General features: G+C 46.3%; 1 protein-coding gene across 3 annotated transcripts in view; it reads left to right on the top strand.

Moving 5' to 3' along the window:
- The window catches only part of slf1 (SMC5-SMC6 complex localization factor 1), a 35,554-nt gene that overhangs the window by 14,435 nt on the left and 7,496 nt on the right, over positions 1-13,623 (top strand). For 2 of the 3 annotated variants that reach the window (XM_071353899.1, XM_071353898.1), the window contains exons 15-17: positions 1,163-1,242; positions 4,683-4,775; positions 5,664-5,846. In XM_071353899.1, the coding sequence (XP_071210000.1) occupies positions 1,163-1,242; positions 4,683-4,775; positions 5,664-5,846 (356 nt within the window). Of the gene's footprint in view, positions 1-1,162; positions 1,243-4,682; positions 4,776-5,663; positions 5,864-13,623 lie in introns of all 3 variants that reach the window. The other variant, XM_071353900.1, reaches the window with a different exon arrangement.

Below are 13,623 nucleotides of genomic sequence, written 5' to 3'. Positions count from 1 at the left end.
GAGTTAAGTGGGATGAGATGAAAATGTTTCTCACACACACGCGGGCACTTCTGATCTCTTCACAGACTTGTCCCTGCTAATAACAAGCTACGTGACAGAACGTGTGTTCCTCCCACACTGTCGGGGAGATTCCGCCCGGGTTCTGAACAGCCCAATTACCAGGGAACAAGCAGACTTCCCTGTAGTAAAGCATGCCTCCCCTCTCTCTCTCCTCTTCACTGTCACCCACATGTCAGACGTCCTGCTGGCAGCCAGGCAACAGGTCTCCCCTCCGCACACTCACTCACAGCGCTACTGACAGCCATACAGCTATTAGCACCACGCCGCTTTGAAGAGCGCACTTTCACTACGTCGTCTTTATTTCTTTCTCATAATCTCCTTTTTTCCCCCGTTGAAATGACTCGCTTGGGGTTTTACTTACTAGGCGGAGGAAAAGTGACGGAAAAAGGACCTGTGACGCCCACGGAGCCACAGCGCGTTGTAATTTAATCAAGCGCGTCGTCGCTAGCTAGATGGGACGGTGTTGCGGATTTCTACGGGCCAGGTCACCCAGCTCGGGTTGTAGTGTTATTGCTGCATGGCCAGACTGGTCATCTCTCCTTGACCACGTCATCATTAATACTGTAGGAAATATTGAATTGCATTCTAGAGGATTAATTTACCCAGCGTCCTCCTTGGTGTTTACACTACCTCACAGGATCCATTTCCTCAGTGCAATTGGGTGTGACCTTCATTTTGGTTATTCTTCAAACGGGGGCAGTGGAGACGAGTAACACGCTGACTGCACTGTATTTGAGAGCATGGGCTTTAGTAGGTGCACAGTGCTTCATAGTGACAGCCATTAAAAGACCGTGCTGGGAGTATCTCTTTGACAGGGTCCTGGTAGTTGTCTGTTTGAATGAGGCACAGTACTGGCCCTGTACACACTGCTGCCACTGCTCTGTTACTCAGAGGATGCTCCATTGCTTTGTGTGTGTGTGTCTGTCTGTCTGTCCGTGTCTTCCTAACATGTAGGCTTACTATTCCCAGCTGTGAAAGGAATTTCCTCTCTATGGACATTCATTGTGGCAGTATTAAATACTTTGAAGAAATGCCAGTCATCAGATGGCCATGATGATAATGTTTGATGTCAGACCTTACCCTGTCTCCCGTCTCTACCCAGAATGGCCAGCAGTCTGGTTAACGGAGCAGGTCTGGGCAAGGAGAACATCCCCAAAGGTCTCAACCGTGTCAACACAGCAGGTAACACGAACACACACACACACGCTTCTCTGCACATTTGCAAGCAAAAACTATTTTTCATCGACTGATGCACAGGACTAGGTCACCAGTAGAGCGAGGACACGAGAGCCTTGTCATCCGTTTGAACTTAATGAAGAGCCCATTATGTATTTATAAAGCCATGGATTAGCAGATGGTGTAGCTATGTGGGTGGATTCAATAGGCTTTTCTCATCTGTAACGAGTTCACCTTGTTTGCCACCTCTGGCATTCTCATTGAAATTCCACACGCTGTTTATGTTCTGGATCTATTATTCACATTTTGTAGGGTAAAAAAGAAAGAAAGAATAATCGCACGGATAAAAGAGAAACGTGGAAATCATGACAATAGACGACACCACCACACGGACACACAATGGTCGTCAGATCCCCAGTTTAAGAATATTAAACACAGCAATTAGGGCTGTGCTGTGAAAGTGATTTACTGCGTGCAGAACTTCCTGCACTTAGAGGCTTGGCACTCTGTGTGAACTCTCTGAGGTGTCAGCGCTCATATCCCTCTCACCTGATCAGAAAGGCCCTGCATCAGTACCAGGGAGGTAGGGGAGGGCAGGCAGGAGACTCCAGGCTGTTTGCGTGTGTTGTTTTTCCACTACGTGATCTCTGTACCGATGCGCTCAGCATAAATGTTTGATGAACCATCAGCACATCTCTCTCTCTCTTTCTCTCGGACACACACACAGATTTCATATTGCTTTCCTATGAGCTGTTTTTCTGTGCTGCATATCTTAAACTCTACGGCCACTGGGTCTCCCCTCTAGCATCTGAGAGGGGCTGTGGGTTTAGGAAGGTCCTTTTCTGTGCTCTGGCAGTTCTACAGTCTCCTTGGTGTTCTGTCCTGACTCCACTGTTGAGTTTCTTGGGTGCTACTAACATAGCTAGCATTGAGGAGAGCAGACTCATACAGTAGGTGAGGTACAACATTAAAAAGTGGCATGTTGTACCCCCGCTTCCTGTTAGAACACTCAATTGAAATCGCATCGCCATCCAGTGACCACCGTCTTGTGATACTCTCTACACACATCAAATAGGTTCTCTGTCGTATGTCACCGATCAAGCCTAGTTCACAACATTCTTACGCAGTTTTTCAACTTCCACGGCAAGCCAGGTTTGGTGTTTTCATACAGTAGGATATTGCCGTCCGAGCATGTACGAGGTTGTACATTCAGACATTGGTGTAAATGAATACTTGGCACTGTGTATAGTTTTCTAGCACCGTTCTGACAAATAGCGTTCTTATTGGAACCGATTTGCCAGCATCTTTTTGGACCAGCTTGCCAGTCAACACGTGGCACGGCTACACAGACAAAGTGGAGGGGTTCAACACGTACATTTAACTTTTCTATTAAAGAGTGAAATGGGGGATTGTTAGAGGGATTTATAGAAAAGGACAGGCGGATTTATCCATTCCGTGCTTATAAATGCTGAGCATGCAATTACCCCTATAATGGAGGCATTTCGTCCAAATTGGAGCCATTACAGTGATTTAACAGTGCGTGGATTGGGCCTGGCATTTGCGAGGATGTGTACACATGGGGAGCTGTGGAATGGGTGTTTAATCACAGCGTTTTAGAGGCTGTAATGGTGGAACACACTGTGCAGACCGCTGACCTGCCACAGTGCAGAACAACTCATTAAGGCCAACTTGGACTTCACTCTCTGTCGTCTAGTTATTGCTGTTTTTTTTTGTTTTTTTCGTGTGTATTATTCATTTGAGTTTTATGTTTATTCGATTTGGAGATCATTTATTTACATGGAAAGAATGTGGTCTTATTTATCGGAGTTTCTTAACTGTATTATAGGAAGATTGAGGAAGTAGTGCTTATGAGGGAGAGGTTGCGTTGGAAACTGTGCTCATGTCGGCCATCTTGGCTCCAGTGTATTCCTCGCCGCATGGTGTGAGAATATTGGTACGGACCAGTAACTCAGAGAGGAGAGTGTGCAGTTGGGTTCACGGTACTGTTCTGTGAAGCTCCACCGCCAGATCCGATCCACCAGTACCGGCTGTCCCTTTTTTAAAATCCGGACTATTCCAGTTGGACATAACGGACAACACCGCATTCCAAAATCCATAACTGAGGAGAGGCAGGATTAATTTTGGATTTCCTGTGTTTTGGGCTGGCGAGAGGCAACGCACCAAAGAGACGCTGGGCTGCTCTGCAAGGGAAGGTGTTTTTTTTTTCGAGGAGGGCGCTGGGGCATGATGCAGCAGGGCAACTGGCACTGGAGATCTGAAATATATTCCACATCACAAGCTACCCTCCGCTTTGTGGCTTACCTCTGCATTTAGACACGAAGAAAGAAGAAAGAACAGTGCTGTTCCTCGTCCAGATGTTGTCGAAGCTCCAGATAAACAGCGTCTCTTTCTTTGCTGTCCCGCGCCCTTCAACCTCTTTGTCAGGTGGAAAATTTAATGCGTCTAATGCAACCTCAAAGACACCTCAAAGACACCTCTGGGAAGAAAGGAACTCTTCAAGTTGAAAGCGTCGAGCATTTTCAATATTTCGCCGTGCCTTGAAATGCAGCACGCCTCTCTTCCTCTCCCCTGCACTCTTGCATGTCCTGTCTCTGTCTGCCCTCTCCTCCCTTTCTCCCCCTCGTTCCTCTCCTCCCACTCCCCATGCCCTGCTCTGTGCTCCAGTGAAGCCTCTGAATGGCCAGGCAGGCTAGTAAAGCATTTATTAGGAATTCTGCAGTCCTGTATTATACTGGCAAGCAAAGAGGCACTCATGCTTGGCCTTTAACTTTCTCGTGAAGTTCAGCCATACATGAAAATAGGGGGTACTGTCCCTCCTAATATATTCCTGATTTAATATTGTATCGAAAAGAGAGCGGGGGGGAATGTAAATACGTCTTTTGTGTCTGGGTGTTGTAGTTTGCTGATTAAATATCACGTGATACGTTGGTAATGCCCGGTGGAGCTTTTGAACCCTGGATGTGTGAAGAATCCTTTTTGGAGCCTTTGTGCCTGGGCTGTGTACCATAACTTCCTCCAGGGGAACAATACGTGACAGGAAGAGGCTCTTCTCACACTCACAGCCCGTTTATTAACTTTGTGGGGCTCTGGTGTAAGTGGAAAATCCCTCTGTCCCCAAAAAAAGAGGGAGGAGAAAGAGCCCAATTCACTCTCTTTTTTTAATGACATTATTATTATTAATTTTTTATCTCCCTCCCGTTTGTCATCTCTCCTGTTAAATCGCATTCTCATTGGAGGTTTGCCTTTTCTTTTTTTAGGTCGTTTTTTTGGTTTTGTGGTCGTTGGGGACATTTCTTCAGTACATTATTGGTGTGTGAGTGTAACAGGGGGGCAATGGGTAAGACACACCCTAATTTTGGATTTCTCTTCTTTTTTTTTCTCTCTCTCTCTTCTCCTTTGTGCCCATTGACGTGGTCCTGGCGAAGGCGAGACACTCCTCCACAGAGCCTGCAAGAGGAACCAGGTTGAGACGCTGCTTCAGATCCTAGCACTTCCTGGGACCGACGTCAACGTGAAAGGTAGGCCCCCCCCCCTCTCTCTCTCGCTGCTTCCACTTTAGGGTGTCGTGGAGCGAATTTAACGTGGAATTAGAGAAGGAAGGAAAAGAGAAGTGTGTGTCATCAGTGTAACCTTTAGCTAAAATGCGAAGGGTGTGTCTTGGAGGAACGGGGTGGGTTGGAGGTTAGATTTAGTCGCTCTGCCAAGTGAATGCACTTCCTCTTATATTTTCACCTGTTCCCCCCCCCCCCCCCCCCCCTCCCAGGGAAAATATAATAACCGTCTTCCTTTTCAGTTCATTTCAATGGCTTATTATGCAGCGTTAGTTTAATAGTTTAGATGCGTTGCTTGATGGTCGTCTAACGTGCTAAGTGGAGATCGGGTGAACGGGACGAAGAGTAAAACCGGAGACGTGATGGCGAAGGAAACGGGACAAACGGAAGGGCTTGGAGTGGTGGGAGGACTAGTTTGAGAACGATCTCTATGCTCTAGTGACATGGAACGCAAACCTGTCCCCATAACGAGGCCTCTGGTCTCCGAGACAGAGAACTCCTATTGTTTAACGTGAGAGCATAAGAACGATTACACCTACAGAATACACTAACCTACCTACTGCACACTAGGTATAGATCTAGACTTGTTTCTTCAGATCAATATAGATTTAAGCTATTAAATATTACGTTTTGGTGTGTGTCTAGCTTTGGATGTAGAGAAATTATTAGAGTATCTGAGATTATTTGGTTTTCACATGAAAAGATGGCTGCTATTAGCTATGAAGATATTAGCAGTATAATATGTTGTTTGATGGTTGTCATAGGTGTTGTCGTCCATTTAACTCATAATGTAGAATTAAATCTTTAAAATATAATTGGATGACCGTTTTGTCTGGTGTGTGTGTTACTACTCAGACCACGCAGGCTGGACGCCCCTGCACGAGGCGTGTAACCATGGCAGCCGTGCGTGTGTGGAGGCCCTGCTGCGCCACCGGCCCACCCCTCACCTGTACAGCCAGGTGGGTGGAGTCAGCCCCCTACATGATTCGCTGCTCGGTGGACACACGGACATCGCCATGATGCTCCTGCAGCATGCAGGTCAGTCAGCGCGCATGGTATGCCGAACCTTCTGTACTTTTTCCATTCTGGAACATTAAATATCAAATGTTATTTGTCGTATACGCCGAATACAACAGGTGTAGACCTTACCGTGAAATGCTTACTTACAAGCCCTTATCCAACAATGCAGTTCAAGAGATAGTTTAGAAACTCAAGTAAAAAATCGAATAAAAAGACAATAAAATAACAATAACGAGGCTATATATCAATCAAATTCAATCAAATGTATTTATAAAGTCCTTTTTACATCAGCCAATGTCACAAAGTGCTGTACAGAAACCCAGCCTAAAACCCCAAACAGCAAGCAATGCAGATGTAGAAGCACAGAGGGTACCAGTACCGAGTCAATGTGCTGGGGTACAGGTTAGTTGAGGTAATTTGTACATTTGGTAGGGGTAAACTGACAATGCATAGATGATAAACAGCGGGTAGCAGCAGTGTAAAAATAAAGTGTGGGATGGGGGTCAATGTAAATAGTCCGGTGGCCATTTGATTAATTGTTCAGCAGTCTTATGGCTTGGGGTAGAAGCTGTTAAGGACCCTTTTGGACCTAGACGTGGCGCTCCGGTACCGCTTGCCGTTCGGTAGCTGAGAGAACAGTCTGACTTGGGTGACTGAAGTCTATGAAAAAACGGTTCGGTACTAGAATTATTACTTTTGCTACTTCTGTCAAATGTGTCTCACATTGTATAGAGATTAAGAGGAACTCTCGATACTTCAAAATATTTTTTGAAACCTCCCACTTTGGGCTGGATGTGTCAATGCAGAATTACTGTTTTACCTCAATTAGCCATGAAATCCCTAGTTTGTAAGTAGCTGTTTTTCTGGAAGCGGTGCGGGCCATTTTTCCTATTTTTTTTATGTGGGCCAGCCCCTAGCAATTCAATTTCAACCAATGAGCTTCAGCCCCTCAGCATTTGAGTGACAGCTAGCAAGAGGCACATCATGCGCACGCAGCAGAGTGAGAGAGAGCGCAATGACGAAGTGCACATATCATATATGACGTAGTACGCCACTTTAGGGGACCGCTCTTGGCTCGTGAGCGCTACTTTCAAAACAACTGGCGTAGAAGTATACAAAAGTACCGGAGAATACCGTTTAGCACCTTACTGTAATAGTTTGCATTAAAATGGGCAAAAATAGCTTTTTATCAAAATACAATTTCAAGCAAGAATTTTGCTAGCATTTTGTGAGTGGTTTGACGGGGGGGAGGGGGGCACTAAAAACAAGCTGTTATTGGCAGAGAGATTTGGAACTTGTTTTGTTATTGGTCTATTAACCCACCGATTGAATAGAGCAGTAGCTGAGTTAACGGTCTGAATCAAATGTCATTCTATGACTTTGGCTAATACGACTTATTTTTTTGCCGTGGCATCGAGTGTCGTGGTACTAAGCCTGGTATCGAATTCAAAATGTTGGTACCGTGACCACGCGCGCGCGCACACACACACACACACACACAGAGAGAAACAAATGCATAGATTCACACACAAGGTCGAAGAGTTACTTTATTGGAATGAGGTGAGAGGAATATGGATGGATGAATGAGTCTGAAATGTAGCTTTGATGTATCAGGGAAATTGGCACTGGACTTTAGCGGCCTAACAGTCTTACGGCCACAGTCTCAAATCTAAATCATCTATGCATCTCTACTATCTCCCCCCCACCACCCTCTCTTCCTTTCTGTGTTCCATCGCAACGTCTGTCCAAACGTATTACCCATCCACTCATAAGATGTCTGTTAATGTCTTTTTGAAGAGATTAGAGTCGTCAGGTTCTGCCGCTTGTGAAATTCACACGCTGGTTTGGTGGGAAATATGTCACAACAGAAATAGTTTGTGTGTCTCTGTGTGTTTGCTTGCCACATGCAATCGCTGTTCGGGAGCTTTGAAGTGAGTGTGACGTGTGTCAAAATGAAAGGGGGGAGGAGGTAGTGGTTGCATAGCTGTGTGTGTGATGGTGGTGGAGGGGGGGATGGGTAGGTGTGTGTGTGTGGGGGGTAGACAGCGTTGAACAAGACGCCCATGTAGGCTGCCGCCACTTCCCTGCCTCACTCTCCAATTTGACTAATTATAGTTAATTTGATTTGGCTTTCCTATTAACACATGTATATATTCTGTCCTCAAAAAGTAAATTAGATTGGGATTGTTTGGTCCCGGTGAGAAAACTGAGGATTTTTTTTTTTTTTTGAGCGGTGACAGGAAGAAAAGGAGCAAATTTTAAAAGGGGTCAGAGGAAGAGACTGTTGGCAAAATGAAAGTGTGCGTGTGAGCTGTCTGTGTGGGCTGCACCAGTCACTGCGAGCCTTGTCTTACTAGGACTCTGCTCGGTGCTGCCCGCTAGGCCACATCACTGAGAGATGGATGGATGGAGCAACAGCTGCTGGAGGAACGAGAGCACGCTCACAATTTAACACGCAGCTCTTTTCCCCCTCTTTCTTTCACTTAGTTTCTATTTCTTGACGTTGTGACTGGAGGTAGTGGGGCTAGCTGGGGAGAGGGAAGGTGTTGCAGTGTCTGTCTGTCCCCATGGACACCACTGGCCTTCAGGCTGACCGATGGAAAGGACAGAGCGAGCGATTCCCGTCGAATAGAACCTTCGAACCAGGGGCTTTGATTAGCAGGCGGCTGGGTCCTACATCAAGACAGTTGTGGAGCGACTTGGACAGCAGCTTGGTTCCGTTTACCACTCATTCAGCTTAAAGAAGAGGGTCAAGTAAAGTAACTACAATGTATAAATACGTTTTCTACCGACTATTTGGTTTACAATGATTACTGAATACATTTATACATGAAAAAAATATATTTTGCGGTGGGGTTAGCTAGCAAGCGTTGTAGTGGATACTAAATTGCTGCTGCCTGGCTGTCACCCTGTTGTGTTGTTCCCAACAGCCAAACTCAGCTGAGCTGCCAGGGCTTGGTCGGAAAGGCAGCTCTCGCTGCCACTGCCAAACAAACAAGGCCTTTCAATGGCAGTGTTGTAACCCTGAAATAATAACCCTGGCTGGAGGACACAGAGGGAGGGAGGGAAGGGGTTGGAACGTATGGCCCCCACCCTCGACCCTGGGGTGCTGGCGGGGAAAGCATGCCATGGCTGAGGGCAAGGCCTGCTCTCTCCCCTCTCTCTCTTTACCCTCCCTCTGCTCTCTGAAGACTTGCCCACACGACCCTGCGTGTGTGCCCGCTCGCCGTGCCCCCTCCTCGGCTGGGAGTGTTTAAATTTTGCAGGATGACCAGAAAGAGAGAGAGAGTGCCCCTGATTTGGAATGGAAAATGACCTGGAGCTGTGGCTGAGCTCTGAGCAGCTCCAGAGAGGCGTGGAGAGAGAGAGGGAGATAGAGGCAGGAAGAAAAGAGCCTTCAAGCTGTCGCCCTGCGCCTTAATCTCTGGTGGCGTGGGCTCAATACAGCCACCCATGTTAGTAAGCAGACCAAGTCTGCTTAGCCTAGCCTAGCAACCCTCTACATCCAGTCTCATTGAGGCCCAGCTAACACACACCAGCTAAACAGCTCATTTAGATTAGGCTACACTACACTAGGTTAATTAATTAGTCTTTTTTTTTTTTTACTTTTCTTTCCTCATCACGAGCGTCTGCTCAACCGTAGGATAAAGAGGAACTGCACCCGCTGATTTAACCTAGTTTTTTGGCTTGCTCTTCAAGAAATGCTGGCTGCCATGACAGAAGCCAAATGTGAGTTGGCTTGGGGGTGTGGCTTGATGTGGGTGTTTCTTGGGTGTGTCCTTGCCACCACCAAGACACACCCATCTGGCAGAACCTTGGCCGCAGATGTCCCCCCCCCCCCCCCACACACTCAATCGCAACGAACAAACCTCCTGCAGGTGGAGCTCAATAACTACAGGCAGGTGTATGGTGAGATGCCGGTGGAAGCTTTGAATAGGTCAGTAGCCTACAGAGTAATATGAGAAGAATGCAATTGCTGAATTTCTGCAGATCAAATCGTTATGTCACACGCTTGGTAAACAACCGGTGTAGACTAACAGTGACATGCTTACCGGTACTTACGGGCCCTTCCCAACAATGCCGAGAGAACATGATAGAAAAATCATAACGCAAGGAATGAATACACACTGAGTAACAAACTAAGGGTTTTGATGAATGTCAAATGTAGTAACAGGTCCATGTAGATTAAACAAGCCTTTACATAATACCATAGAGGCAGTCTTCTGCTAATATAACAATGTGCACCTTTCACCTTTTCATTGTCATTCCCAGCTGTGACAGATGCTTTGCCTATCGGCGTTTTTGTCTGCTGGTAATGGGGCTACCTTGGCAAACATGTCAGAGTGGTCATACCTTCCTGTGCGGTGTCCCATATACAACAGGAGTTCCCAGATCCTGGTGCAGAATACACAGGGTTTCTCCCTCCCCATACTGGCTGATAACATTCAATAAAATAAAAAAGGACAATACAAGAAAAAGTTGTCTAGTATAATTTGTATGCTGAGTGCCAGGTCTCTCTCTATTCAGAGACATCAGTATCAAGCCTGTATGTCAGTCTGGACTTCATCACGACATCTTGCAAGTCTCCATGGCTCCGTACATGTTTCTGTGAACACACACAGTCACAGTTCTATTACCAACGGCAGTTAGGATGGGTGATATCTGACAGACAAACAGGTGCTACGTTGAAGTTTGAACAGGTCAGGTAAAAGCTACTCAATTATGGTCTCCCCATCAAACGACTGAGGCGCCAGTCCATCTGTAGAAACAGGCAGAGTTGAGGCAGAGTTCATCAGTGACACATGGAATGGAAAGGGTTTTGCTATTACTGGACATTTACCTTGTCGTCCGTTGGCGAGCAGGCAAGGGGTGAGGCTGGAGGGTGAGGTCTTTGGCTGCAAACTGGACATCTATCGAACCACTGCAGCAGTCAATCTTATGAAGTGGTGTTGACTGGGAGGGCCTGTGGGTGACATACTAGACAGCCACGTGGTAAGTTGCATTTGGTTCTAAGTAAAAGGACAAAGCTTTTTGCTAATGCTCTTCACAACTTAAATGACTCTACTAGATGTATCTGCTTGGCTGGGGAATTAGCCTATTATTTTATCAAGCCAGGTATTTTTTTTATACAACTTTTCACAACACACATTACCTATCATTGTGGATGAAGCCGTCTGTGTCATCAGGGCAGTAACTCGGGTCACTATCAGAAGCCTTACGGCGTGTCCTTTTCATAGGAGTCGAGGGAGACTGACAGTAAGAGGTGTCACAAGGGTACTTGTGTTGCGTGACACACTTTTATTCTGAGGTCTTGCCTGACCAAGCTGTGAAAATAGCAAGTGAACAATTCATGAAATGATTGGTCACTAAACCATTTGTAATCACATTGCTGGACATGTTATGATACCCACCTTTGCTCCTTCTGGTAGGTCCTGGCATCCGTTCATGGCCAGGGGATCACTCTGGCATCCAAATGTGCACTTTGTCAAACAGAAAAACAGGGTCAACCATTGCCATCATTCCTAAATTATAAACATAGCTGGAGAAATAACGTAATCTCGTTTGTTTGCAAATTCTATGCTTTACAGATGTAGACTTGACTGGCTCCAGATTGGATTAGATTCAGGCCAGTGGGGACGTTACACTTTTCAACCAACTGTGACATTGTTTCTTCTATGGCTCTGGGTTGGTTTTGAATTTGTTGCTGCTAGTTAGTACACTGTTGTAGTCAGACATGAGTTAGCTCGTACCAACATAGCTGCATCCAATAGTTATTTGTGCCCTAGACAGGGGTTGCACCTCGTAGGCTAATGTGACTGTTTTGTCTACGTTTACACTAACTTAGAAATACGATGGCATTGCTAAAATAGGCAAATAATTAGTAGGAAACAACTTTGTCATATTATGATGATGTCAAATGTACTTTAGTGAGAGGGCAATGTTACTAGGTAAGTTTGACAAAATTTGACTAAAATACTGTTGTCCCCTCGTCTCTGTTAGCTGGCTACCGGTGTACTCATCACCACTGGGGACCAACACATCTCAATCACCTATCCCCGCATGATAGGGTCCTTCGGCAGGGCATGCAAACCATAGTTGTTGGCTGTGTATCCTGCTTTAAGCTTGCGTTGCATGGTCAATCCGTAAAGGCTTTTCAGTCTCAGACGTCCGTGATCTTTTTGAAATCGTTGGTTGGGGGGCGATGAAACAACGGAGCCCCATTCAATGAAGGGAAGCGATGTAGGGGGCGGTTTGCACGTGGACATGATTCTAATCCAAACCCAACCTCCATTTACTCATTGTGACACATTTCGGTTCCAAACTTTTAGACGACTTTGACAAAAATGGTGCTATTTACACATTGTAGTCAATTTTGACACTAGAATAAACGTTTCTGACTCGAAGGGATTAGTTGGTTTTTAGGGGCAGTAGCTCCTTAAAGCAGTTGCAAATTAATTGTTCAGTTGAGGACAGCGATTTATGTTCTACCAGACCTCTTCTGCGGCTGCTTGTTTGTTAGTCACACCACCAAGCATTCGTCAGCTTGTCTGAGTCAGTCACCCCTCCCTTCCCAAGCCAATCCCTCTGAGTTCTGAATTCATGTTTGTGGAACTGAAAGATGTCATTAGCTCGGCGGCAAAGGAAGCAGCTTGGTCCCCTCAGACTTGTGCAGTGTCACAGATGTCCTCAGGCTGTGATGCGGAGAGACGTTTCCAAAATGGCGGGTAAACCTTGCCTTGCCTTGATCGGGGTCAACTCGGTAGTCGTCGCAGCTGGGACTGAAACCAGAAACGTTCGGGTAGCGACTGCTACGTTGTTAGCATGTTGCTTACCCCTCACTGCGGCCAGTGTGTGTGTTTCAGCAGAACTTCAGGCTGTGTTTTAAAAGGTTAGACCCTCCCTGGGTTCGCCACCAAATTTCTACTTTCTCTTTCTCTCGCAGCCTTTAATGGTGTTTTGGATGTCTCTATCTATCTATAGAAGAGTTTCCCCTTTCATGCTCCTCTCACGTGTGTCTGTGTGCATGCAGGCAAGCTGCTATATATTTCAAGGTTGCACTTCTACTTGGGTTTGTGCTATTTTCCGGTCTTGCAAGATTTCTCGCAGCCCACCTAACCGCATAAGGCCTCAAAGTACATTCACTGTACTTCCCATCCACCTCCCTCTTAGACCAGACTAGCCCTCCTCTATTAGAACCACTTGCCCAGTGCTGTGTTTTTACTGCCTACCGAGGCAGCTTCGGAAGGGTAGGAGGCTTCTTTTATGCGAGTGGAGTAAACACACACAGGTCGAGCAACTCCATTTTCTCCTTCTCTTCCAGAGGTCCAGTTGCGTGCCTTTCCTCTCGGAGGAACAAGGGGCGACGGGCTAGACACAAGCACGGCCCCAAGGTTAACGTCTAGCGTCTCCGTTTCCGGACAGGGGCGTAGCCGCGTCCTTTTCCTATGGCTGTCTCTTCTCTCTGTTCAGGCCGGACCTCAAAAACGCCAGCAATCGGTCTTCACTTGAATCCGACTGTGTGTCGACCCAAAAGACAACACCACCGTGTCCAAGAGCAACATGAAGAAGCCGTAGTTCAGACGTATCTGATCACGGTTACCCAAAAGTAAAAATTGCGCGACGGTTGTCACTTCCCGTGAATCTGGCCACGAGAGATTAAAGACAAGTCAAGTCTTCTATATTGTTACATTTTTCCAGCTGTGTTGAATGTGTGGTAGTGAGTAGTTTTATAGACCCTCCGTTTGTAAGAGGTCATGACTGCTTTGTGTACTAAGTTGCCTAACCAGTTCCTTCC

Source organism: Salvelinus alpinus, chromosome 19, assembly GCF_045679555.1.
Source record: "Salvelinus alpinus chromosome 19, SLU_Salpinus.1, whole genome shotgun sequence".
Classification (NCBI taxonomy): Eukaryota; Metazoa; Chordata; class Actinopteri; order Salmoniformes; family Salmonidae; genus Salvelinus; species Salvelinus alpinus.
This window is presented reverse-complemented; position numbering and strand designations above follow the sequence as displayed.